Source organism: Panthera tigris, chromosome C1, assembly GCF_018350195.1.
Source record: "Panthera tigris isolate Pti1 chromosome C1, P.tigris_Pti1_mat1.1, whole genome shotgun sequence".
Classification (NCBI taxonomy): Eukaryota; Metazoa; Chordata; class Mammalia; order Carnivora; family Felidae; genus Panthera; species Panthera tigris.
This window is the reverse complement of record NC_056667.1, coordinates 71,040,803-71,066,582: the sequence shown is the minus strand read 5'-3', so window position 1 is coordinate 71,066,582 and position 25,780 is coordinate 71,040,803. Positions and strand designations below refer to the sequence as shown.

General features: G+C 41.6%; 2 protein-coding genes and 1 pseudogene across 4 annotated transcripts in view; 2 read left to right on the top strand and 1 right to left on the bottom strand.

The window, feature by feature from the left end:
• DNAI3 (dynein axonemal intermediate chain 3) overlaps window positions 1–25,780 on the bottom strand; it is an 83,938-nt gene that overhangs the window by 57,583 nt on the left and 575 nt on the right. Inside the window, exons 1-7 of one of the 3 annotated variants that reach the window (XM_042997708.1) lie at window positions 20,175–20,263; window positions 14,820–14,915; window positions 14,391–14,429; window positions 7,447–7,628; window positions 6,570–6,674; window positions 5,856–6,005; window positions 4,583–4,782 (exon numbers count right to left, since the gene is read on the bottom strand). In XM_042997708.1, coding sequence (XP_042853642.1) covers window positions 4,583–4,782; window positions 5,856–6,005; window positions 6,570–6,674; window positions 7,447–7,628; window positions 14,391–14,429; window positions 14,820–14,901 — 758 coding nt within the window. In that variant the 5' untranslated portion in view covers window positions 14,902–14,915; window positions 20,175–20,263. Of the gene's footprint in view, window positions 1–4,582; window positions 4,783–5,855; window positions 6,006–6,569; window positions 6,675–7,446; window positions 7,629–14,390; window positions 14,430–14,819; window positions 14,916–20,015; window positions 20,095–20,174; window positions 20,264–25,780 lie in introns of those variants that run through there. The other 2 variants (XM_042997709.1, XM_007079173.3) reach the window with 2 other exon arrangements.
• Window positions 20,379–21,216, top strand: LOC102966910 (annotated as a pseudogene).
• Window positions 23,291–25,780, top strand: part of MCOLN3 (mucolipin TRP cation channel 3) — a 45,549-nt gene continuing 43,059 nt past the window's right edge. The window contains exon 1 of the mRNA XM_007079174.3: window positions 23,291–23,413. The gene's annotated coding sequence lies outside the window, so the exon portion shown is untranslated. The remainder of the gene's footprint in view (window positions 23,414–25,780) is intronic.

Genomic DNA, 25,780 nt, shown 5'->3' with positions numbered 1-25,780 from the left:
TTGGGGCTCAATCCCACTGGGATCATGACCTGAACTGAAATCAAGAGTTGGACACTAAACAGATTGAGCCACCCAGGTGACCCTTAGCTTCACCTTTTCATTTCTAGCACATATTAGTATCTTCTGGATAGGATTAAGTAAGAAATTTTATGGCACCTGTTGATCTCAGCAAAGAGGTACCCTAGGCGTCGCTCTTACTTTTAACATGTGATTTGTTTTGTTATTTCTCAGCAGATCTGTTTGTGATTGCTTCAGATTTAAATTATGTCCCAAACATTGAACTTTCATTTCTCACCTCACTTTGCCTCGACTTCTTTATTTGTAAAATGGGGATAGTGCCTACTTTAGAGGGCAGCTGTGAGAACTCAGTTGCTTTATGCCAAGCGCTTAGAAGAATACCCAGAACACTGTGAACATTTGCTTTCACTGTCATTCCTCTTTGAACCTCACCATTGACCTTTTTTTACTTCTATCACAATCCTTTATCTCATCCTCTCCACCCCAAACTAGCTACCCTTCCTCATTTCCTGATCTTCCTAAGGAGAACCAGCATTCTCCCAGCCACCTAAATTGAACATTTTGATTCTTTTTTTTTTTTTTTCATCTTATTGGTCAAGACCTTCCCTTACTTCTCATTTGTTTACTCCATCTGTATCACTATAGCTGTCTGCTTGTATCGGTCTACATTCAGTGAGCGCCTGCTAAGTCTCAAGTCCTATGATGGGGTTCCTGTTGTTGGAAGTTCACTGTCCTTTTCTGAGTCTGCCTCCTGAGTCTACCTCGGCTGACTCATTCTTGTCACTTTTCTGTTCCCTGGCAGAAACATAGAAGTCTGTGGCTGGCTTGGCTTAGTGTATCACCACTCTCCTTCCTGTTTCGCCCCCACATCTTGGTATTTATGAATCTCTGGTGTCCTAATTCTCTGCCCAGACTTGACTACTGATCCTGTCTTTATTTTTACCTCCTTTAATTCTGACCTGTCTCTTCACCTGACTGCCTTGTTTCTGGCCCATTTCTTATTCAGACCCCTGGGATCTATGTATATGTGCCCTGACTTTACCAGTGCATTTTTATGGCTTCTGACTTGGTTTATATAAATTTGAAAAGCGTGTTTTTTAGTTCACTCTACACTCCTGATTCCTGATTCTCCTGGTCATATATTTCATATAGGATTTCAGCATATTTCACGGCTCTCCTCTTAATACTGAACTCGTCAAGCATCTGTTCTGTACATTCTTCTTTAACTTGATCCATCTCTTCCCCCTTCTTCCATTCCCTGTTTCCCTCCATCTGATAAATGGGTTTTGGGAAATGTCCTAGGAGTTGAGGATGTGGAAATAAATAAATCGGACAAAGTTCCTGTCTCATGGAGCTTGAATTTTAAGGCAGGGGCAGGAGGGAAGGTGAGAGAAGAATGACAATGACAAACACATATCAAGTGGTGATAATAACGTGAAGAGAAATAGAGTTAGGGGGTAGATAGTAATGGTGGTGGTTGCTTTTATAGATGGCCCCCAACTTATGCTTCCTTCCACGTGTGATTTTTCTTTCCTACAGGATGGTGTGAAAGCAATATGCATTCAGTAGAAACTGTACTTTGAATTTTGAATTTGATATTTTCCTGGGCTAGTGATATGCTGTATGATCCTCTCTCGTGATGCTGGGCAGTGGCAGCGAGCCTCAGCCCCCGGTCAGCCATAGGTCATGAGGGTAAGCAACCCATACACTGACAGCCATTGTGTACCCACACAATCATCCTGGTTTTCACTTTCAGTATTTAATAAATTACGTGAGATAGTCAACACTTTATTATAAAATAGGTTTGTGTCAGGTGATTTTACCCAAATGTAGCCTAATGTAAATGTTCTGAGCACATTTAAAGTAGGCAAAGCTATGATGTTTGGTAGGTTAGATGTGTTAAATGAATTTTCAACTTAGGATATTTTCAACTTACCATGGGTTTGTTGGGACATAACCTCATCATCTGTCATGGAAGATCTGTATACGGGAATTTCAGAGAATGCCTCATTCAAGCAGAAATCTGGATGAAGGAGGGAATGAGCCCTAAGGATGTCTGGGAAAAGAGTAGCCTGGAAGCTATGAGTATGCTTGGTGAATTGAAGGAACAAGGAAGCCAGTGTGGCTGGAATAGATGAGGGAAAACAGGCAGAGAGAATCTAGACCATGTGCAGCCTTGTAGGTTCCTGTAGGATGGGAAGCCATTGAAGGGTTTTGATCAGTGACGTTATCTTACATTTTAAGAGGATTACTCTGGCTCTCTATGGAGAATAGAATGCAGAAGGGAAAGAGTGGATAGAAGTAAGCCAGTTAGGAGGCATTACAATAACCTAGGCAAGTGGTGAAGATGGAATGGTCCAAGGTGATAGCAGTGGATATATTTTGAAGATAGACCCAAGAAAATCCAAAGTTTTGGGTCTGAGTAATTACAAGAATATCATTGTCATTTACTGGGATGAGGGAAATTCAGTGAATCTCAGTTTTGGAGTTAAAAGGAAAACATTTGTTGTTGGGCATGTTAAACTCAAGAGACATATTAGAAATTCAAGTAAGTAGATAAGTAAATGAGTTCAGGTAAGAAATTGAGGCTGAAGGCATAGATCTGGGAGTCATGAGCAATAACAGACAATAGATTAGTATCATAGGACTCTATAAATTCACCCAGGGATTAAGTATAGTTAGAGAAAAAAAACATCAAAAGGAGTAAGCCTTTGGGTCCCCTAATATTTACAGGCTGGGAGTAAGGGATCCAGTAAAAGAGACTGGGAAGGAGCTGCCAATAAGTTAGAATAGGTACAATGAGTGTCATCCATAACACTTACTGGAAAGCTGTGCTTTAAGGAGAAATGGTCAACCACGTTAAGTAGTGCTGAGAAGTGGAGAAAAAGAAGGTCTGAACATTGGATTAGGCAATCAGACAACTGGAAGTCTTTGGTGACCTTGTGAAGACTGGCATGGGCTCAAAACAAAATGGCTGAAGAGAGAGTGGAACTAGAGAATACGGACAAGGAAGAGTTTTGTTATAAAGAAAAGCAAAGACCTTGGAATAGCTAGAGATGTCAAAAAAGTTGGGTTTTGTTTTAATGATGGGAGTTATGGCATTTTGTATTTACACATGTCTCCTTTCCACCCTTTCTTCCGTGCCTACTGCCACCATCTTAATTTAGACACTGGCCACATTTTGCCTGTTTAACTACAATGGTCTCCTACTTGGCCAATGTTCTCAACTCCAGGCTTTTTTTCCTCTGCTCTCATCTTATGCTTGACTCATCTTATTTAAATAGCCCTATCATCCTGCCTCTCCCTTGCTTCAGAACTTTCCAAAGTTCCTTACTGTCTGCCACAGGGAATCCACTTCTCTGTCTGCCTCTGCTACTCACTCTACTCTCCCCAGGCTGGTGTCCTTGTTGTCCCATGCAGACTCTGGTCTTCCCACCCCCTTGAACTGTTCAAGTCTTTTTAAAAATTTGGGCTGTTTTTCCTTTCCCCATATCTCTAAACCATATTCAGCATCTGTGGCTTATCTTCCATAAATCTAAAATTTATTTTAATAAATTTATTAATTTTAAATATTTATTAAAATAAATAGTATTTTTTAAATCCTAAAAAAAAAATGCATGGTTTAGCTAAGTATATTTTCAGACTTATACAACCTTCAAAGACTAACTCAAGTCCCCAAAGCATTCTTTCAGCAATCCATTTCACATCAGTTCACTCACTGGATTAATTTTAATGAAGAGTTTGATGTGTGAAATGATATGGGTAGTCTCAAAGTGCTCTGGATCCAAGGCAGGCAGACAGGGAAGCAGAGGAGTACAATGTGGGTCATCAGCGCTACAGTAAAGATCCCTCTAAACTCTAGCGGGGACCCAGAGGAGGGAGAGATCAACTCTACCAGATGTTTCCAGGAAATCACAGAGGAAGGGGCACCGAAGTGGACCTTGAAGGGTAGAGAGGTGTTCTCCAGGTTCGCCATTTTATACAGAGGAGCAGCATGGGCAAAGGCAGGGAGATATGGAAGAGCAGATATTCTGGGAGCTGGAAGCAGCTCATGGAGGCAGAGCATAAAGAGCTTGTTTCAGAACAGGTGACAAGGCTGGAGTGGCAGGCAATGCCTTGTAATGGAGGAAGGAGGACCTAATGCCATCCTAAGGGCTCTGGATGTGGTGGGGTGCTAAAGAAGAGATTTAGGCTGTGACATAACACAATCTGATTTGGTATGTAAGAATGACCACTTAGGTGGTGGAATAGAGCAGTGAGGAGGCAAAGGCGAAAGACAACCAGGGCCCCTTCTCTGGTTGTCTGGTTGTTGATTATTAACAACATTAGTTATTTTCCCACTCCATAGTGGTTACAGTCTTATATACTTGTATCTCATTTTCCTATTGAGATTTTAAAAGGTGTTGATGAGTAGACCTTCCTGAATTGAATCACTCTGTGAAGACCTAGGTCATCACTGTCAAGCCATTTCTATTTATGATAAAGTCTTTCAAAAATAATCACAGATGTTGCTAGATTTTACTGTACTTGCCTTTGAAAATATACAACCCCATCACATACTTACCATCTTGTTTGAGTACTTGTGTCCTTGACTTTGGGGACTACTTGCATGCCAACATCTTTCTCAAGTTGCTTAACGATAAAATTTTTATCTGGGTAGGCTGTACATTCAATATAGGCATCTTTTACGCTGGAAGCATTTTGGTCCCTGAACTTAACTGGCGCACCAAATTCACTTCGTTTTCGAGAAATCATGTATGTAATCTGCAACACGTGTAAACAGTAAAAGGAACATAATTAAGTCCCTGGAAAAATGGATGTGGGGTAGACAATACTGGTGCTCTGCTCAGATCCTCTAAAATCTCTCCCTCTACTTTCTGTTTACCTCTCCACTTCTATGTTTTCCATTTCCAGGGCCACCACCTACTGTTCTTCTGCAGAGCATTGCTCTGGGGCTACTGGGACCACGTTGGTACAAAGGTACAAAGAATAGTGACTGCCTGTTTACATCTTGACCACTGTTGGACTGGCAGGAGACATATAGAAGCCCATCTCCTTTACTTGTGTTTGGGACATTCAGGTGTAATTTACACCCAGAGTTCCCTGAGGGGTTCAAGCTAAAGCCTTTCCTCTACTGGACTTTTGCCTGAGATAGCATCCTTTGTAGGACTTCTGCTATGTCCGTGTCCTGCTGCTTTTCCTATTCTTCTATGGAACTTTCATAATAAATCACCCACACGCAAATGTTCTTTTCAGGGGCTGCTCTGGGTATGCGTAGGGCTGCCATAACCAAGTGCCACAGTCTGGGTGGCTTAAAACAACAGGAATTTATTTTAACTATTTTCATAGGTGTGGAGGCTGGAAGTCTGAGATCAAGGTGTTGAGGGGTTGGCTCCTCTTAAGGGCTCTGAGGGAGAATCTGTTCCTTGCCTCTCTCCTAGCTTCTGAAGATGGCCAGAAATCCTTGCTGTTCTCTGGTTTGTGGATATATCACTCCGGTTTCTGCTCCCTTCTTCATGTGGTGTTCTCCCTGTGTCTCTGTGTCTTTGCATAGCCATCTTTTTAATAAAGGCTCCAGCCATATTGGATTAGCATCCCCCAATTCCTAAATAGGGTCATATTCTGAGGTAGTGGACATTAGGACTTCAGCATATCTGCTTTGGGGACTACAATTCAACCCATAATACCCACATATCCAAAACAATAACCATTCTTCTATCAAAGGAAAAGCCACATCCGTGCTGGCAAACATAGCAAACCTTACAGATCCCTCAGGAATAAGTGTTGTTGAGCATTACAGAGAGGTAATGCACTGAAGATCATATCAGCCCTCTGACCTGCTTTGCAGATTCCTTAACCGATTCTTCATCAATTTCTTTTTCACTGCCCAAAGAAACCCATGGTTTAGAGATAGGTGGTTTATTAATATATAAATCTTCAGAAGTATGCTCTTTATATTCTTCCTGTTCTTCTGGTACTTCTGGGCGCTAGAGTAAAATAAATAGCACTAAAATACATGACCCAAAGTAGATTATAGCTGCATGCAGCTATTCTGCAATAAACTTTACATTTGTATAAATTCATTAAGCACTTACTTATTTTCTTTTGTATTTGTTCATGTTTTTCAATTAGGAGAAGAAAATGAAACAAAAGGGAAAAAGCCCATTTAATCTTCACAACAGCCCTGGAAATAGATCCTGTTGGTGCCACCACTTTGTGGACTAGTGGTTCAGTAACTTACCCAAAGTCGTGGAGATGGCAAAAGGAGAGCCAGAAATACGGGTCAAAGAGTAGCCAAGAGCAATATTACTCCAGATTCATTGTTTCTACTCTCATTGGGTCAATGAAGGGCACATAAGTAGAGTACATGTTACTCTGAGATATTTGATTTAGTTCATCTGACATTTACTGCTTACCTACTCCAGGTACCTACTCTAGGCCCCAGGGAAAGAGAGCAGAACAAGAATAATCATAACCATGTATAGATCTCCCCCAGAGGTATTTCTTTCTTCTGACAATCAACAGAATGCAAGGACTGGGGGTTTGCTTACATTTAAATAGTTTTCTTTGCCTTCTTCTGTTCCAATAAGATAAAAGTTAAGTCCATATCTGAAGTCTTTGTCATAAACAACCAGAAGGTCATCTCCAGGATATTCCTACAGGAATATAATCAAAAGGGAAGGTCAGTTTTCATTCAGGTTATTCATATACAAAACTGTTATTTTTCTAATCAATAATGAAAGATAGCCAGAGTGCTATTCTATGGCTCATAATCCCAGATTGCACAACTATTTTATATAAATTAACAAAGCTCTTAAAACTCAGTGGTTCTAGGGAAATTTACCATGCAATTTTATTTCTAATGGGAAAAAAAGAAGCATTCCTTGTATTTGGTATTGATACTCTGTATGTTTGGAGACATATCAGGACCAAGATTATGAATAAAAAATTAAAGCAACACCTGGGTGGCTTAGCTGGTTAAGCATCTAGCTCTTGATTTCGGTTCAGGTCATGATCTCATGATTTGTGGGATCAAGCCCCGCTTTGGGCTCCGTGCTGAGTGTGAGGCTGCTTAAGATTTTCTCTCCCTCTCCCTCTGCCCCTCCCCTGCTTGTGCTCTCTTTCTCTCTCAAATTAAAAAAAAAAATTAAATCTGTATGGGAAAATAAGGGTAGATTCCTATTCTAGTTGAAATTGGGAAGGATGAACTTTTCTGGGTGTAAAGTAATAATCAGTCACTGATAGGTGTTTGCTTTTCACAGATCATTGAGCAGGATCCCAAAGGAGGTATGGACAACCTAGCATTTGCTCAAAGTAATGGAGGTGGGGAATACCAGGTTTGAACTCAACAAGCTCTCTAACTTTTATTATTATGTATCAGAAGCCTCTTGGGTAGGACTGAAAAATAAAGAGAGATGTTGTACTTACCTGGATAACTTTTTTGACTGGGTAGAAATCAGACACTGCAGCTCTGTTTTTAAAGTCTGCTAAAATATCTTCTTTTTTGATAAGTTTATAAGGTTTTTCATCTGTGACATCTTCATCTATTCGGCAGTTAAATATTTCCTGGGTCTGGGTAGTTAACACTAAAGGATAAATTTCTGGATGACCTGGGGAAGGAAAAGTAGACTCGGACATTAAATATTACCACTTAAGATATTAAGAGGCAACATGCAATTGTTTGCTTTAAATAATTATCTTGGCCAAAATTTTGAAAGGCTTTTTTTTAATGTTTATTTATTTATTCTGAGAGGGGGCAGAGGGGCAGAGAGAAAGGGAGAGAGAAAATCTGACAGTGCAGAGCCTGACGTGGGACTTGATCCCACAGAATTCGAGATCATGACCTGAGCTTAAATCAAGAGTTGGATGCTTAACTGACTGAGCCACCCAGGTACCCCTCATTGTTCTTTTTTTTTTTTTTTTAAGTAAGTATATCCATTACAGAAAATGTAAAATAAATAAATAAATGAAAAGAAGAAACTAACAATTACCCGGAATACTACCTCTCAAGTGAGAACGTCTGTTAAGAGTTTGCTCTTTTTCCCCTCTCTCAATCTGTCTTCTCATTGTCTTATCCTTCTTATCACCATCAGCTTCCACAGTCCCGGTCTCAGCTCTGCATCTACCCCCAAAACTCCTTCCCCCAACCCCACCTTTCCAGGGTCTCAGAGCCCACTCCCTTCTTCTCCAGATCCTACACGCTTGAATGTCCTGACATCTTTTCTCCCACTGTTCAACAGATGTGCCAACAAGGGGAGAAATCCATGTGGCCTCTAAATTGGAGTTTGGGGCTTACTTTCCCATAGAAATATTTATCGCCCTGCCCAAAAGAAATACTTACCCCCCATCCTAGTGGCTCTATGATACTATTATCCAGGTAATTTAGGAGGGTTTTAATGACTGTGTGCATAACATTGATGATATGTGGAAATATATTCCAAATAGCAATCAGTTGGTACAATAAACATTTGGAATACAAATTGTTCACAAATTAGGAATAAACTGCCATTTTTATCTCCCTGAGAGTTGGAAATGGGGGAAGCTGGGATCCAAAGTAAGGTCCCTGCACTCTTAGTACGATGCTATACTTTCTCTATTATGTGTGAACACAGAGCACTGGAGAGGGTCCTGCTCCTTCCTCCACACCGTCAGGGAGGTAACAGAGATTATATTCCATAGGATGCAGTGAGCGGCATTTATTTCCTTAGAAGCCTGATAGAGCAGGAGCCAAAGACAGACTTCAGCTCTATGTAACTCACTCCTCAGAGTCTTACTGTGTGTACAGGGAAGAGCCCTAGCAACACAGACTATAGCTGATACATCAATTGCCCTACATATTGAAACACAGGTAATTTAAATAACTACCATGTATCGGTTTTTTTTTTTTTACATTTTGGTTGCTGTTTACTTTTTAAAAAGCAGTTTTATTGAGATATAATTGGCAAACAATAAACTGTATATGTTTAAAGTCTACAATTTGATAAATATATGCATATACCCATGAAACCACCACCACAATCGAGCTAAATATACCCATAATCCCTAAAAGTTTCTTCTTGTCCCTCCCTCTGTACCCCTCCCCTTTACCCCTAGGCAACCACTGATTTGTTTTCTATTACTATAGCTGAGTTTGCTTTTTATGGAATATTATAAATATAATTACACAGTATGTATTGTTTTGTTTTATACAGAGCGCAAGTAGGGAAGAGGGGCAAAGGGAGAGAGAGAGAGAGAGAGAGAGAGAGAGAGAGAGAGAGAAGAGCGAGAGAATCTTAAGCAGGCTCCACACTGAGCATGGAGCCCCATGTGGAGCTTGATCCCACTACCCTGGGATCATGAGCTGAGCCGAAACCAAGAGTTGGACGTGGGGTGCCTGGGTGGTTCAGATGGTTAAGTGTCTGACTTAGGCTCAGGTCATGATCTCGTGGTTTGTGGGTTCCAGCCCCACATCGGGCTCTGAGCTGAGAGCTCAGAGCCTGGATCCTGCTTCGGATTCCATGTCTCCCTCTCTCTCTGCCCCTCCCCTGCTCACACTCTGTGTGTGTGTGTCTCTCTCTCTCAAAAATAAACATTAAAAAAAAAAAAAAGAGTTGGATGCTTAACTGACTGAGCTACCCAGGCATCCCTACATAGTGTGTAATTTTGTTTATCTTCTTTTATTCAGCATAATTACTTTGAGTTTCATTCATGTTGGTGCATTTAGAAATGGTTCATTCCTTTACATTTCTGACTGGTGTGCCATAAAAGAAAATATCAACTAGGCAAATATTTCTTAAGATTTATGGCTTTGGATGTTGTATCTAGGATATCTTTGCCTAATCTGAGGTCACAAAGATTTTCTCCTATATTTTCTTCTAGAAGTTTTATAATACCTGGTTTTATAGTAAGGTCTATGATCCATTTTGAGTTAATTTTTGTATATGGTATGAGGTACAGATTAAAGATCTTTTTTTTTAAGTGTAGATATATAGGTGTTCCAGCATCATTTGTTGAAAAGACTATCCTTTCTCCACTGAATTGCCTTTGCACTTTTTTTTGAAAATCTGTTGACCGTATATATGTCAGCCTACTTTGGGAGTCTTCATTCTCATTCATCGATCTATTTCTTTATCTTTATGGCATCTTTTAAAAATAGCAGCAACAGTTAACATGAACCTTCTTTGCAACATCCCCATAAAAGGAAGTGTGTGGGTACCACCTAATTTAAGTTCTGTAACCATCTCCAAGGTATTGCTACCTTGTTTTTCAGATGAGAAAGCAGAGGCTCAGAGAGGGGAAGTCATTTGTGACCACCCAGTTATTAAGTGGAAGAATTATGAATTGAGACAGGTCTGATTCCAAAACCTGTACTATTAATCACTAGTGGTAAACAGAATAGAGCTGCCCCCCTGCCCCACCCCCTAAAGATGTCCATGTCCTAATCCCCGAAACCTGTGAATATGTTACCTTATATGACAAAAGGGACTTCCAGATGTGATTAAGTTAAGGAACTTGAGATGAGGAGACCACTGGGCCCCCGAGAGGGACCCAAGGTAACCACGAGGGTCCTTATAAGAAGAAGGCAGGGGGACCAAAGTCAAGGAAGGAGATGTGACAAAGAGGCAGAGGTCAAAGAGATAGAAAGATTAGGAAATGCTATCCTGCTGGTTTTGAATATAGTGGAAAGTGGCAACAGTCGATGAATGCAGGGGGCTTTTAGCTGAAAAAGGCAAGCAAGTGGATCCTCCCCTCAAAGCCTCCAGAAGGAACCAATCCTGTTAATACGTTTCCTTTAACCCAGTGACAGTAATGTCAGACTCCTGGTTTCCAAAACTGTAAGATAATAAGCCATTTAAATATTCAGTGTTTTAAGTCAATACATTTGTGGTAGTTTATTATAGCAGCTATAGACAATTAATACACCACTGATACTCTAACCTGTATTAAAAAGCATGACTTATAATTTGGGGTAAATTATTTAACTTCTGGGAGTCACAGCATCTCTGTCTCTGTAATGGCCATAAACAATGCCTACTTCACAGAGATAAACAGATGAGAGGGGTGTGCCTGGCACAGAGCTGTTGTTCTGTAAATGTTAGCTCCTTGTAAAAACTACATTTATTCTCCAGGAACCTCTAGACTTTGCCCTGTAGACCCTTAGGCAACAGTTTTTTAGTCTGTCTGTTGATCCTTGGTTCTTAGAAGGAAAGGGAATCCTAATTCCCTGAGGCATGAGCCACAGCCCTGAGTGACAGTTGACAATGTCAGGACCCCATAGCAAGGAATTCAGAGAGATCCTTATGTTTCCCTGAGGAAGATCTGGGGGAAGAAGAGAGATGTTCCAGTATAAGGTAAATCAAAACCTACCCTCAGGTCTCACTGCTGTGTACTGAGGTGTGTTTTTTTCTCCTTAAATAAATCCATTTTTTCTCCTTAAATAATCTATTTTTTAGTCCATTTACTTTATGCTGAAACCCTGTCATACCCCATTCTCATGTTTGTGGACTTTCTCACCAGTTAATTCATGTAGTCAAGAAATATTTACTGGGCAACTACTATGTGAAAAGCACGGTGTTGGTAGTAGGGTTGGACTATCTAGAGGAAGAGACAGAAATTAGGCAGATATACTCAGAAACACTTAAGTACAGATTGTGACAACTGCTATTTAGGAGAAAACAGGGTGAAAGTAGAACTTAGAATGAAGAGAATGGGAGTGGTGGTGGTCTGTTTAGATGAGAAGAATAGAGAAAGCCACTCATTTATTCAACAAATCAGCAAATATTTGTCGAATGGTTATTATGTGTCAAGATCTGCTGAGCAAGAGCGTTTCTGTTCTCCTGGAGTACTTGTGTTCATGTGTGTGTGTGTGTATGTGTGTGTGTGTGTGTGTGTGTGTGTGTGTCTGAGAGAGAGAGAGAGAGAGAGAGAGAGAGAGAGAGAGAGAGAGAGAGAGAGAGAGAGTATACCCCAGGGCCAGCCAGGTGTGTGTGAAAATAGGTTATAAATGCATAAACAAATAAATACAGCCCATCTTCATTATTCACAGATTTTATATTTGCAGATTCACTTGCTAAAACTTATTTGTAACCCCGACATCAACAGTCGCAGTGCTTTTTGCCATCATTAGCGGCCATGCTTATAGTGGCAAAAACTTTGAGTTGCGTTATGTGCACGGTCCCAGCCGAGGTCAAACACGGTGATGCTCTGCCATCTTGTGTCAGCTGTCAAACAGTAAACAGATGTCCTTCCCGCTGTCTATTTAGTGCCACATTCTTCCTATTTTTGTGCCTTTTTATTGGCAATTTTTGCCAGTTAAAATATCTCCCAAGTGTAGTGGTAAAGTGCTGTTCAGCATTCCTAAATGCAAGAAGGCTGGGCTATGCCTTGTGGAGAAAATACGTATATTAGATAAGCATTGCTCAGGCACGGGCTGTAGTGCTGTTGGCTGTGAGTCCCATGTTAATGAATCAACAATATACATTTAATAAGGTGTCTTTAAACAGAAACACACATAAAACAAGGTTATGTATTGATTGGCTAATGAAAATGTTGTGACCAGAGGCTGACAGGAACCTCTCTGTACTTACCCTAGGAGCAGTAGCTCAGTATTTGCTAATTCAGTATTTGCAGCAACTGTGCAGAACTTCCAAGAAAAACAAGACTCAGCTGTACTTTAATTTCAGCCTTAGGATAAGTGCTAAGAAGGCAATAACATGGTGCTAAGTGAAGGAGAGGTCAAGAAAGGCCTCTGGCAGGAGTGGGATTGGAGTCTAGATCTGAATGATGAAAAGGAGAGAGTTGCATAAAGATCTGGCAAAAGATCTATCCAGGTATCAGGGGCAGCAAGAACAAAGGGCCTGAGGCAGGAATAATTTTGGTATGCTCTGTGCTAAGCAAGGCTGGTGGGCTGTAGGCAGGCAGGTGTGGTGGTTGGGAGTGGGGAGAGGATGGAGAAATGGTCAGAGAGGAAGGTGGAGCCAGGACCACTATAATGATAGAGTAAAGCCATGGGAGAGTTTAAGCAGGAAAGAGACCTGGCCACGTGGTATGCAGAATGGATTGAAGGAGGCTGAGTGGAAGCAGTAATAGCAGTTAGGGGCTAGGGAAATAATTGGAGTGAGAGATGTGGGGTCTGGACTAAGGTTGCAGAGGTGGAGATAATTTGAAGTGGATGGGATTTACTTTAGAGGCAGAATTGACAGAAGGAGAATGTTTAGATGGGAAAGTGTTAAGGGGGAGAAAGGTGTCAAAGATGACTTCCAAGGGTCTGGGTGGTACATTCATTAATTCAGTAAGTTATTTATTGGGCAGCGTGCCCTGTTCCAGTGCCATTTACTGTCAGCTGACATCCTCTCACCATCTCCCCACCTCCACCCCTCTACCAACCTGGCTCAAGCCTCCACCATCTCTTTCCTAGATTGCTGCAAAAGCTTCCTGACTGCCCTCTGCTTCTGTCCCTGACGTTCTCAGCTGAGTAGCCAGGGTGACACTTTAAAAACAAGTCAGATTAGGGGCTCCTGGTTGTCTCAGTCGGTTAAGCGGCTCAGGTCTTGATCTCACAGTTTGTGAGCTCGAGCCCCACATCAGTCTCTGTGCTGACAGCTCAGAGCCCGGAGCCTGCTTCAGATTCTGTGTGTGTCTCTTTCTCTGCTCCTACCCAGCTTGCACTCTGTCTCTGAGAAAGAAGTAAACATTAAAAAACTTTTTTAAATAAATAAATAAAAAAAAAACAAGTCAGATCCCATCACTCCTCTGCTTAAATACCACCAATAGCTCCTATCCTACTTGACTAAAAGAACCCTCAGAACAGCCTTCAAGGCTTTTAGATCTTCCTTCTCCCTAACCCTCACTGTTTCCTCTCTGTTTCTAAACATGAAGTGCATCACCCAAGTCAAAACTAAGAGGAAAGTTTCAACAACAACCAATACGAAAGGTCCTACTGGAATAAGATTATTTAGCCTCTGAAAGAAGGGACGGTATTAATTTGGTTGGCTAAGTTCTAGTTTATTTGCTTAAAAACCAGCCTCTTTACTTGAAATAGTGGAATCTTACCATGAAGTACAGATAAATATTGCCCATGAGCCAGAGTCTTAAAAAATATTATTCTAATAAAAGCAATAGCTTGCAGACTCACAACACTTTAGAGTCTCTTTAGTAACCACACCATGTTCGATTTGTAAGGGACTGCTAGGCTCAAGTCTATTTCTGTTTGAAATTCTCTCTTCCACTCTTACTGTTTATTCTTTCTGTAACATTTTTCATTTTAGATTCTAAATGACATAATTTTAGCCCACGTGTATCTTAAACACGTCGATTTGTATTTTTGTTTGCTTATTGAATTTTAAAATATCATAAAACTAGGAGCATAAATTCTAAATTATACTTCCACTTACCCATGCTCTCCATAGTAACAGGTTCCACTTCTTCTCTGTCTAGAATATAATGAAATAATGTCAAATTTACATTTTTGACACATAAGCGTCTTAATTTATCACAATCTTTTACCAAGCCTCAAAGCACAAAACATAAATACAAGTACACAATGAAGTTTTACACTATTTTATAAATGCTTAAATAGAATTTGAATAATTATCTTTTTTCACAGAATTATGTCTTCATGAAATGCTATGGCATATAATGGATGTTGCAATGAAATGCATCAAAAGAATAAATGTCTATACTCTAAATTCCATATGTGTTTGACTTTATGACAGCGAACATATTTCCTTATTTGATACAGAAAACCACAATCATTTTGGCTGCTAACATATATACAGATACTAAATCCATAAAAAATCCCATTAATGAAAAAACAATCCTACCAGGTAATATCTGTTTGGTTTTGCTCCGTTTTGTGTTTTTGTAGCCACCAGCACTCTTTTGTTTTTGAGATTTTGGAGCCATGGTTCTGACTTAGGCTGTATAAAGAGATAATGTCATTAGTAAATTCTGTTTTACAGTTTCAAATAGTCAGCATTACCATTTAGTAAAACATGAGAAGAATATGTTTTCTAAGCTTTACCTTTAGCTAAATCAACGTGTATCTTCATAGGATGGGTGTTCTGTGACCAAAGGTTGATCGCAACAACAATCTTACTGGTAAGGTCTTGCCATTCCAAGGGAGCCATTCAGCTGAAGCGAATGGAAGTGACCTGCCAGCCCTTCAAGGCTTCAGCCATAGGCCCTGCCATGGAAGCATGATGGGGGATACTGGCCCCCCGCCTCTCACTGCTGTTCCCATTCCAGGGAGTTAGTGTCTGCTGCCCTCTGCCCAGCTCCCCACCAGGTGCCTCAGCAACGAAGGTAGGCTGAAAGTCCACGGGCCCACAACATACATACGTGTTCATAATTTTTAAAATTTGTATCATTTAAGCAGTACTTTTATCCTAGCATGCGGACCTATACCCACTGTGTCCTTCTTTGTGCTGTCAGAGAGTGCCTCCAAAGGTTCTCTGTGGAACTGATCATCAGTTTTGGCTGAGGTCATTTGCTATCACATCAAATCCTTGTCATCTCAATGGTCACCCCTGTCTCATCTTGTTAGATGGTTAGGAGTACAATTTCAGGAGCCTAAGCAGCAAGGTTGAAAAATAGACTTTGCCTTTTAGCAGCTGTGTGATCCTTGGCAAACTAAATACCATCTGAGTCTCAGTTTATTCATGTTTGTTTTTTTCAAGTTTATTTATTTTGAGAGAGTACGTGCGCATGCGAGCTTGGTCAGGGGAGGGGCAGAGAGACAGGAAAGGAGGAAGAATCCCAAGCAGGCTCCTCCTGGTCAGCGCAGAGCCTGATGGAGGGCTGGAACCCATGAACTGCGAGATCACGACCTTAGCTGAGATCAAGAGTCAGACGCTTAAGCAACTGAGCCAACCAGGCATCCCTTAGTTTATTCAGGTTTAATGGGGATGATGACAATAAAACCTACCTCATAAGGCAATTGTGAACATATAATGAAATAAAATTGCATTGACCTTGACTCAGTCATGTCAATCAGACTGGCTTGCCTTGTTTTATAAACAAACACAGACTGAAAATTATTTCATAAACCCCAGTCAGAATACCTGAGTTTCATTTTCTTTCTAGTTCCTTGATTACTAAATCTGGTCCAAAGTGTGGGTTTGTGTTTGTGATATACATTTTTCACTTCAGACCCTTCACATGTATTTTTTCAAAAGGTAATAGTGATAGCTCACGTTTGTTGAGTGCTTACTATGTGCCAGGCACAGTTCTAAGTACTTCACATGTATTATTTATTTAATTTGAATCACCCCTTTAGGTAAGCATTTTATGAAAACTGTTCTCTTCATCCTCATTTTATAAGATGACAACAGAGGCCGGGAAACTTGCCTGAAGGGATACACAGAGCGTGAGCGGTAGAGTCAGGGTGAGAGCACCCCCAGTGTGGTCCCAATGCCCCCAGTTTTCATCTTTGCACAAGACTATCCCTTGGGTTTCAGTGGTAACTGTTTGCTGTGTTTCATCACAAATGAAATCATTGCCTTTACCTAGAAAGGTGTGATGTTATGATTTAAGCAGCATTTTATGATTCTGACAACTTGGGAATTCCCACTTTTTAAACCCCCTGCAATGAATGGTTCCGATCCAGCTTTTTAGACTGTCAGGTATCCTCAATCCCACTTCTCAGCCTCACTATAATTTCAAATCTTGGACCTAGTACTTTATTCAGAAAATTCTTTATCAGTGTACCCCTCTCCATATTTTATTCCAGCAGCATTTGACTTAGAATACTCAAGCACGCCTGGGTGGCTCAGTTGGTTAAGCATCTGATTGTTGATTTCTGCTCAGGTCATGCTCTCACAGTTTTGTGAGTTCGAGCCCTGTATTTGGGCTTTGCACTGTCGGGGATTCTCTCTCTCAACCCCTCTCTCTGCCTGCCCCCCACCCCCCACCCCCGGGCTCAAGGTCTCTCACTTTCTCTGTCTCTCTCAAAACTAAATAAGTAAACTTTAAAAATAAGATACTCAAAACTCTCCAGATACCAGCTGGACTCACCCTAAGCACATAGACAACACACATACCATCACCACCACCACCACCATTCATTCCACAAATATTTATCGAGCAATTTAGATGCACCAGATGCTGTCCTAGGTGTTAGGAATACAGCAGTGAACAAAATAGGCAAAACCCTTTCTCTGATAGAGCTTACATTCTAGAGGAAAGAGAGCAAACGAGCAAAATCATCAGTATTTTAGATGGTCATAACTGTTACAGAGAGAAGTCAAGTAGTAAGGGGAGAGGAATTGTAGGAGTAGGGAAGTTGCAATTTTATATTGGACTATCAGGGAAGACATCACTGAAGTGACATGGGAGCCAAGACCTAAGAAAAGCGGGGGCGGGGTGAGCCAGAAATGCAGGTATCTGGGGACAAAGGGTGTTTCCAGGCAGAGGAAATAGTAAGTGCAAATGTTCTGGGGCAGGAATATGCTTGGCACATTTAGAAAACAGCAGGAAGGCCATAATGGCTGGAACGGAGTGAGTAAGGGAAGACCAGGAGATGAAGTTTGTCAGAGAGGTGATGAGGTAGGTACACAGTAGTCAGCTTTGCGATGGCCATAAGTCTCAGTAACAAACAGCCACCAATTTCTTCTTTGGCTCTGTGTTGTGGCTGTGGGTCAGCTGCTGCTTCAAGTCTTATTCTGGGACTCGGGCTGGAGGAGCGGCCCCTGTGTGACAGCCTCTACTTTCACGGCAGAGTAGAAGGCGAGAGAGCTCCCCAAGCTGCGTAATGCCTCCCGAATCTTCCCCGTGGCACTGGCACACTGTCCTCTCTGCTTATATTCCACTGGTCCAGGCAAGTCACACAGCTAATCCTGATAATGGGGAGGAATGCACACATGATCCTTCTGCAGGGGAGGGAGGTAAGAATTGGTGCCGAAATAGTTGTGGACAAGTATGTAACATGCCACAAGGGGTCTGGGTCATGTGTAAGGACTTTGCTTTTACTCTGAATGAGGTGGGGGGCGGGGAGCTATTGGATGGTTTTGAGCTGAGTTTCTTTACCTGATGTGAGTCACATTTTAACAGCCCTATGGCTGCTGTGTTGTGAGGACTGCAGCGAAGAAAGAGTTGAAGCAGGGAATCCAAGTAAGAGACAGTCAGCAATCCAGGGGAGAAGTGATGGCAGCTTAGATCAGGGAGGTGAGTATGGAATGGAAAGTGGTTGGGCTCCGCACATATTTTGTAAGTAGGGCCAATGGGATTCGCTGACGACTTGGATGTAGAGTCTAAGAGAATAATCAGGACCAAGGATGCCTGCTACAAGTTTGACCCAAAGGATTGAAAGCATGGGACTGCTGTTTATTGAGATGGGGATCCCAGGGGAGGAGTAGATTTGAAAGGGAAAGTCAAAAACTCAATTTAAGGCATGTGAAGTTAGTCTGTAGACTGCGAACTCCATAACTGGCACAGTGGACATTCTAAAAAAATGCTGGACTAATGATTCCTTGGTGTCCTCTTTCCTTCTGCCATCTTAGCATATGGATTTCCAGTCTGGACAAAAGGCTTTTGCCTGAGATCTGTGGGACCACCTGTATGCGTGCTGTTTTAGTTTTCTATTGCTGCTCTAACAAATTATCAGAAACTTAGTGTCTTAACACAAAACTCATTACCTAACAGTTCTGTAGCTCAGAAGTCTGACATGGCTCTCACTGGGCTAAAATCAAGGTGTCACAAGACTGTGTTCCATTCATTCTAGCATCTTATGGGAGAATCTGTTTCCGTGCCTTTTCTGACTCAAGAGGCCATTGGTATTTCTTGGCTTGTGGGCCCTCTTCCTCCATCTTCAAAGCCAGCAACGGTGGGTTAGATCTCTCTCACATAGCATACTCTGACCTCTTCTTCTCCCACTTCCACTTTTTATTTATTTTTTTTAGTGTTTATTTATTTTTGAGAGACAGAGACAGAGCATGAGTGGGGGAGGGGCAGAGAGAGAGGGAGACACAGAATCTGAAGCAGGGCCCAAGCTCTGAGCTGTCAGCACAGAGCTCAACTCAGGGCTCGAACCCACAAACCATGAGATCATGACCTGAGCTGAAGTCAGACGTTTAACTGACTGAGCCACCCAGGTGCCCCTCCCACTTCCACTTTTTTAAAAAAAGTTTATATATTTTGAGAGAGAGAGAGACACAGACAGAGCGAGCAGAGGAAGGGCAAAGAGAAAGGGAGAGAGAGAATCCCAAACAGGCTCCGTGCTATCAGTGTGGAGCCCAATGCTATGCTCGAACTCATGAATAGTGAGATAATGACTTGAGCTGAAACCGAGAGTCAGATGCTTAACCTACTGAGCCACCCAGGTGCCCCCCCGACTTTTACTTTTTTAAGGACCCTTGTGATTACACTGTGCCCATCGAGTTAATATAAGATACTTTATTTTGTGGGCAGCTAATTAGCAGTTTTAATTTCATCTGCAACCTTAATTCCTGTTTGCTATGTATGTTAAAATATTCACTGTTTCCAGGGATTAGGAGATGCCACGTTGGCATTAAGCTTGAATATATAGGTATCAATCTAACACAATCATCCCAAGAAATAGTCTAAGTAATCACGTGTGCCCACTTTTTTCAAAGGCTGCTATTAAGCGAACTGTGGGTAATCTGGTTCAGTTTCCAATATGCAGGGGAAAACAAAGTCAATTTCCCAGCAGTACATTAAGTAACAAAACTGGGTTAAACAGTAAATGTGTGTGCTTCCTTACCAGAATAGCTCATTTACTATTTTCACAAATATTAACTCCTGTGTCTAACATATTGTCTAGTGACCAAGGAAAAAGGAAGACCAGGTTGTTCTATAGGCTTTTAGGTCCTAATTATTCTTAATTAAAAGCACAGTATCTAAGCTGCATCATAGACGGAAAAATTCATTAGCTGAGGCCAGCCTGTTGAATATAGTCTAAACTGAAAAGAAAATTATTTACTTTGGGAGTAGCTACTTTACATTGTATTTGCGTCTCAGGCAAAATTTCATAGTTTAGTCACTTCAAATAATAGAAACCCTACCAATATTGTGTCAAGAAAACAAATCCGTTTTAGCTGAAGATCTCTAGATGAAATGTATGAAGTACTCTACGTCACTTCAAAAGAGACACTTATTTATTAGACGTTAATTTCTTATGCAGATTTTCTTTTAAAAAACAAATCCCAAATAAAAGACGTTACTTTAAGGACGCGCGACAGGACGGCGGCTCGCCGCCAGGGGGAGCCGGGGCAGCCGTTGCGGGGCGCGCTCTCGAGCTGCAGCGGCCCAGGGTGTCCCGTCTGGGTGTCCCGTTGGTGCCCACACGGGGAAGAGGCGGTGGCGGTTCGCTGTGGCCACGGAGCGCGTTTGAGCCGGGACCGGGCCGAGGTTCTCCGCCCACGGAAATGAGCCGCCAGGCTGCACCAGCATTCCCTGCTGGAACCTCCAAGTGTGCGCCGTCCCAGAGGGTGCCTGCCCTGACTGGCACAACTGCATCCAAGAATGACCGGGCGGGTCTTTTTGAGTGTCCTGTCTGCTGTGGCTACACGCTACCACCCATTCTTCACTGTCAGAGTGGCCATCTCGTTTGTAGCAACTGTTGCCCAAAAGCTCACATGTTGTCCAACCTGCTGGGGCCGTTGGGATCCCCTCGCAACTTGGCCCTGGAGGAAGTGGCCAGTTCCCGTGCTTTCCCCCTGTAAATATGCCTCTCCTGGAGGAGCGATACCTCTGCCACACACACAGAAAGCAGACCATGAAGAGCTCCGTGAGTTTAGGCCTTATTCGTGTCCGTGCCCTGGTGCTTCCTGCAAATGGCAAGGCTCTTTGGATGCTGTCAAGCCCCTATATGATGCATCGGCAAAGTCCATTACAGCCCTACAGGGAAAGAATATAGTTTTCCTTGCTACACTGGTGCTGTTGACGGGGTGATGATGCAGTCCTGTTTTGGCTTTCACTTCATGTTAGTCCTGGAGAAAAAGGAAAAGTCTGACGGCCACCAGCGGTTCTTTGCACTTGTATAGCTGATAGGAACACGCAAGGAAGCTGAAATTTTTGCTTATCAACTTGAGCTAAACGGTCCTAGGTGGCGATTGACTTGGGAAGCGGCCCGGCGATCTATTCCTAAAGGAATTGCAACAGCCATTATGAATAGTGACTGCCTAGTCTTTTGACACCAGCATTGCACAGCTTTCTGCAGAAAATGGCAACTTAGGCATCAATGTAACTATTTCCATGTGTTGAACTGGCAACCAAACATGTTCTGGCCAGTGTTTAAAACCACTGCATTCAGTTTCACAGAGAATAAGGCACCCCTCTGCCTGACAACCTGAAACTTTTGATAGGTGGAAGCTAGACACGTGAAGGTAAATAAAAAGGCTGTTAAATACAGGAAACAGTTGCATGTAATAACACTAATTAAAAATAAGTCTACAGTAAACCACTGAAAAAGTATGTGTGTGTGTATACATACATATATATGTATGTATATATATGTATGTATACACACACACACACACACACACATACATACACACTCAAGATGGGTACCTTTGTATTAAGAAAGGAAGCACTGTAAAATAATTCTGAATTTGTGTTATAGATTGAGTGTACTGTTGTACTGGGTTTTTGTTTTGTGTGTGGGCACCTGAGCTTGTGTGTGTTTCTTTATCTGACAAGCCATGTTGAGTGCTCTTGGACCACTGCTTTTCCCTTTGTGAGTCAACACATAGTGCTGCTGTATGTGTATATATTTTGTGTGTGTATTTGCTAATTTTTATTCTAGTTTTTCATTATATTTGATTTTCTTTTCTGTAATTCAGGTTTTTCTCACCTTTTTTGTATCTTTTTAAAGTTAGTTTCTTTGATATGCATAATTGCTTCTGGTAAAGTTTCTACATATGTGTTCAGTATGCATTTTCTTTTCTCCCATTAATCAGTTCATTAGAAATATTTAATTTTTAAAATTTTTTTAACGTTTACTTATTTTTGAGACAAAGAGAGACAGAGCATAAACAGGGGAGGGGCAGAGAGAGAGGGAGACACAGAATCTGAAACAGGCTCCAGGCTCTGAGCGGTCAGCACAAAGCCTGACGCGGGGCTCAAACCCACGGACTGTGAGACCATGACCTGAGCTGAAGTTGGATGCCTAACTGACCGAGCCACCCAGGCGCCCCTCATTAGAAATATTTTAAATTCAACTCTTTTTTGAAGATACGAATTCCAGAAAGGAAAGGTAACATCAGAATAATTATCAGAAGGTATTTAAAGCAGTTATAAGATGGTCTCTGTCTCTTCTCTCTTTCTTTGTCTCCAGTCGAGTCATATCTTTGAACTTATTCCTTGAAAGGTTAGGGTATACTGATTTTTTTTTCATACCGGAAAAAAAATCAGGCTTTTTTTTCCCTTCCAAATATCTTGGGCAAATCACATGCTTAAAATTTTTTCCTGTATTAATTGGTTTTGCAAAAGAAGGCATTATCTTACACAGTATTTGTAATCAAAAGCAAATCATTTGTTTAAAAAAAGGCAGTTTGCAAAAAATGTGGTCTTTTCTAGTTCTCATTAAAAGCATATCTGGCAAATTAAAAAAAGATGTTACTTTATTTTTTTAATGTTTATTTATTTTTGAGAGTGAGAGAGACAGCAGGAGTGGGGGAGAGGCAGAGAGGGAGGGAAACACAGAATCTGAAGCAGGCTCCAGGCTCTGAGCTGTCAGCACAGAGCCCAACATAGGGCTTGAACTCATAAACCATGAGATCATGACCTGAGCTGAAGCCAGCATTTAACCAACTGAGCCACGCAGGCGCCCCCCAGAAAAGATGTTACTTTAAAATTACAGCAGGTCTTACTAAGAACTTTTTCATAAAATTGCATATTTAATGGGGTGAATATGCTATATTATATTTTCCAGCTTTTCACATTAAATTGACTACTAAAAGGTCATAAGAATTTTTCAATACAGATATTACTTTGTTAAGGTGACTCTGAAATGCTCACCACATTTAATTCTTGTTGAGAGATGCAGAAGAGATCCTTCATTTATTCCTAAAATAAAAGATTCACCTACTCCAGTAGCCTGTATCACATTTGGTTTCAAAGCCACTATAGCTGACAGAATTTCAAAACAGAACTTGTAAACTATAATACTTATAAATATTTAATCGTTCCATTTAAATATTTTTGATATTAAAACTGCTTATATGCTTTGTAAATTAATTCACCCATTCCAGAATATCATTTTGCTTCTTTTCCTTCTTTTTTTTTTTAAGATTTCACTTTTAAGTAATCTCCACACCCAACATGGGGCTCAAACTCACAACCCCAAGATCAAGAGTCACATCCTCTAGAGACTGAGGCAGCCAGCCAAGTGCCCCAAGGACACATTTCCTACCTTCCAGGTTAACAGCAAAGGCATTAGGGAGTGGCAAGCAAGTACTGGGTAAGTCCCCTGGGTAATAGCTGAAAACCTGTGATGGTGCTTTACTGACTCGGAGGAGCCTTGCGTTCAGAGCGGTTTAGGGCATGGTTCCAACTAACTTTCAAGACTTGTTCATGACTGTATCTTTTTATGATGCTTCTATTATTCAGGAAGATAACTATCGCAGATGAAGAGATAAGTGGCAAATTACAAATGATATAACGCAGCGATTTGAACAGTTATTAAGCTTCCTTTCTTCTTTCTGTTCTGCTGAGACACATACACCTGTTTACACGTTCTCTTTTGTCACCTGTATGTATGTGTGGCTTGCTCCCAGCTGTGAGATCTTTAATTCTGAGAAGACCTGTAGCACTGGCACCTTCTCACACCTTAGAAAGTATTACTTCCCCAGGTGTACTTCAGTTAGCAATTAGCTGACCTTATCTGGGTGGTCATCGTCCTCTTTTCTCTTCCCAAACTATTTGTAAGCTCATCATATGCCTCCCCCTGCCCCCCTTTTTAAAGGGATTTAGAATGAGATCCAAGACTAGCATCTTGGGAGGCTGGTAAATGTCTCCAAGAACTGCTGCTTCTTGGTCAGTCTCCGCCAAGACCCTGACTTAGCTTAAAGGTTCTCCTAGGCTCATCACCATCTTCGGACAAGTTCACAACTTCCACCCTCCAGACGTAACTGTTCCTACAGTGTTTCCCATTGGTCTACTACTCTTGTTCTGTCCTTCCAGCTTACTTCTACGTCTTTCCAAGACTGGATATTTACTTATTTAAGTAGACACTCTCCCATCACTCCTGCCTTTGAAATTTCTCCTGAATTCTATGCCCTCCTCGCCACGGCCTCCTCTGGTTCAGGCCTTCCACGTGTCCTCTCATACCAGTAGTTCCTAACTAATTTGTGCCATCAACCCCTTTGGCAGCTTGGGGACGCCTATGCTTCAAACAAAAACATGAGATTACAAGGGAGACAGTTATCAAACTATTTTTTAAATTATGATATAATAACTCATGTGCTTCTTCATTAACACATTAAATAATAAGATCTAGCAGTGGTTCTAATTACTACCTTGACTTTGAAGAAGGGATGAGCATAAGTAATACATCTGTAACATCCATAATACAATATGAAAAGAGCCGTAATTTCTTTTGGTGACAAAGTCACATGTCGTGCCAATACTGCTGTGGTTACCAACCGCATACTTTTCAATAAGTGGTTAGTAAATAGGTAATTTATTTTTAATCCACAGATTCCCCTCCTCCCACAGATTAGGAACATTTCACTTGCTTCAATGCCTCTGTTTCAGCCAGAACAGTTATTCTCAGGGCAGGTCTTCAGAGCTCTCTTTCTAAAACACAGATCATAACCAGTCACTTCCCTGTGTACTGTGGAATACAATGTGGGTCCCAACTGTCCACAGTGGCATCTTCCTCCAGCAGTGTAGAAATGGAGCTCATTAAAAAAGCAAATTTTCTGGACCTACAGTGATTCTGCAGGTTGGGGTGAGCCTAGGACTCTGACTTTTAAACATGACTATGAAGTAGTCTTGCACTAGTGGTCTGCAGATAAGACTTTGCAAAGCAGGATCAAATCTAAACTTGTACACATCACCTGCAACCCCCTTCACAGCCTGCCTCACCACATCCTCCTTCCAGGTTCTACTCACAGGATTACTCACGTCCTCCAAATAGCCCCCATACCTTCCCATCTTCCTCTCTGGGGACCCCCTTCCCTCTTCACTCCTCCTGCCCCCCACCATGCATACATTTCTCTGCTTAAATCCTACTCATTCTTCAAGTCTCAACTCCAGTGTGACCTTCTCTCTGAAGCTTCCCCAGCTTTCTCACTCAGGCTGAAAGAATCTCGTTTTCCCTGGCACTTTTTTTTTCTTTTTTTTTTTAGTTTATTTTGAGAGAGACAGAGAGTACAAGTCAGGGAGGGGCAGAGAGAGGGAGGGAAAAAGACTCCCACACAGGCTCCACACTGTCAGCGAGGAGCTGGAAGCTGGGCTTGAACCCACCAACCTTGAGATCATGATCTGAGATGAAATCAAGAGTCAGTTGACTGACTGAGCCACCCAGGCACCTCTCCCTGACACTTTCTAATCACATTCTATGTAATTACGCCAAGCCTCCACAAATGCAGAAGGCCTCAAACTCAGAGCTTCCTGAAAGATTGCTGTGAATTCATTCAGCAAGCAACATACACCATGGAGAAGGAGGGAGAAATTATTGAGCAGCAATTAGGCACGGGAGGTCATAAGAGGAATCTGACAAGGCCCTTACTTTCAAAGAGTTAATGTTCTCCCATTCATCTTCTTTACTCTTCATCTACTCTAGCCTATTTGTAATAGTCCTGAAGTCACTTCTCTAACTACG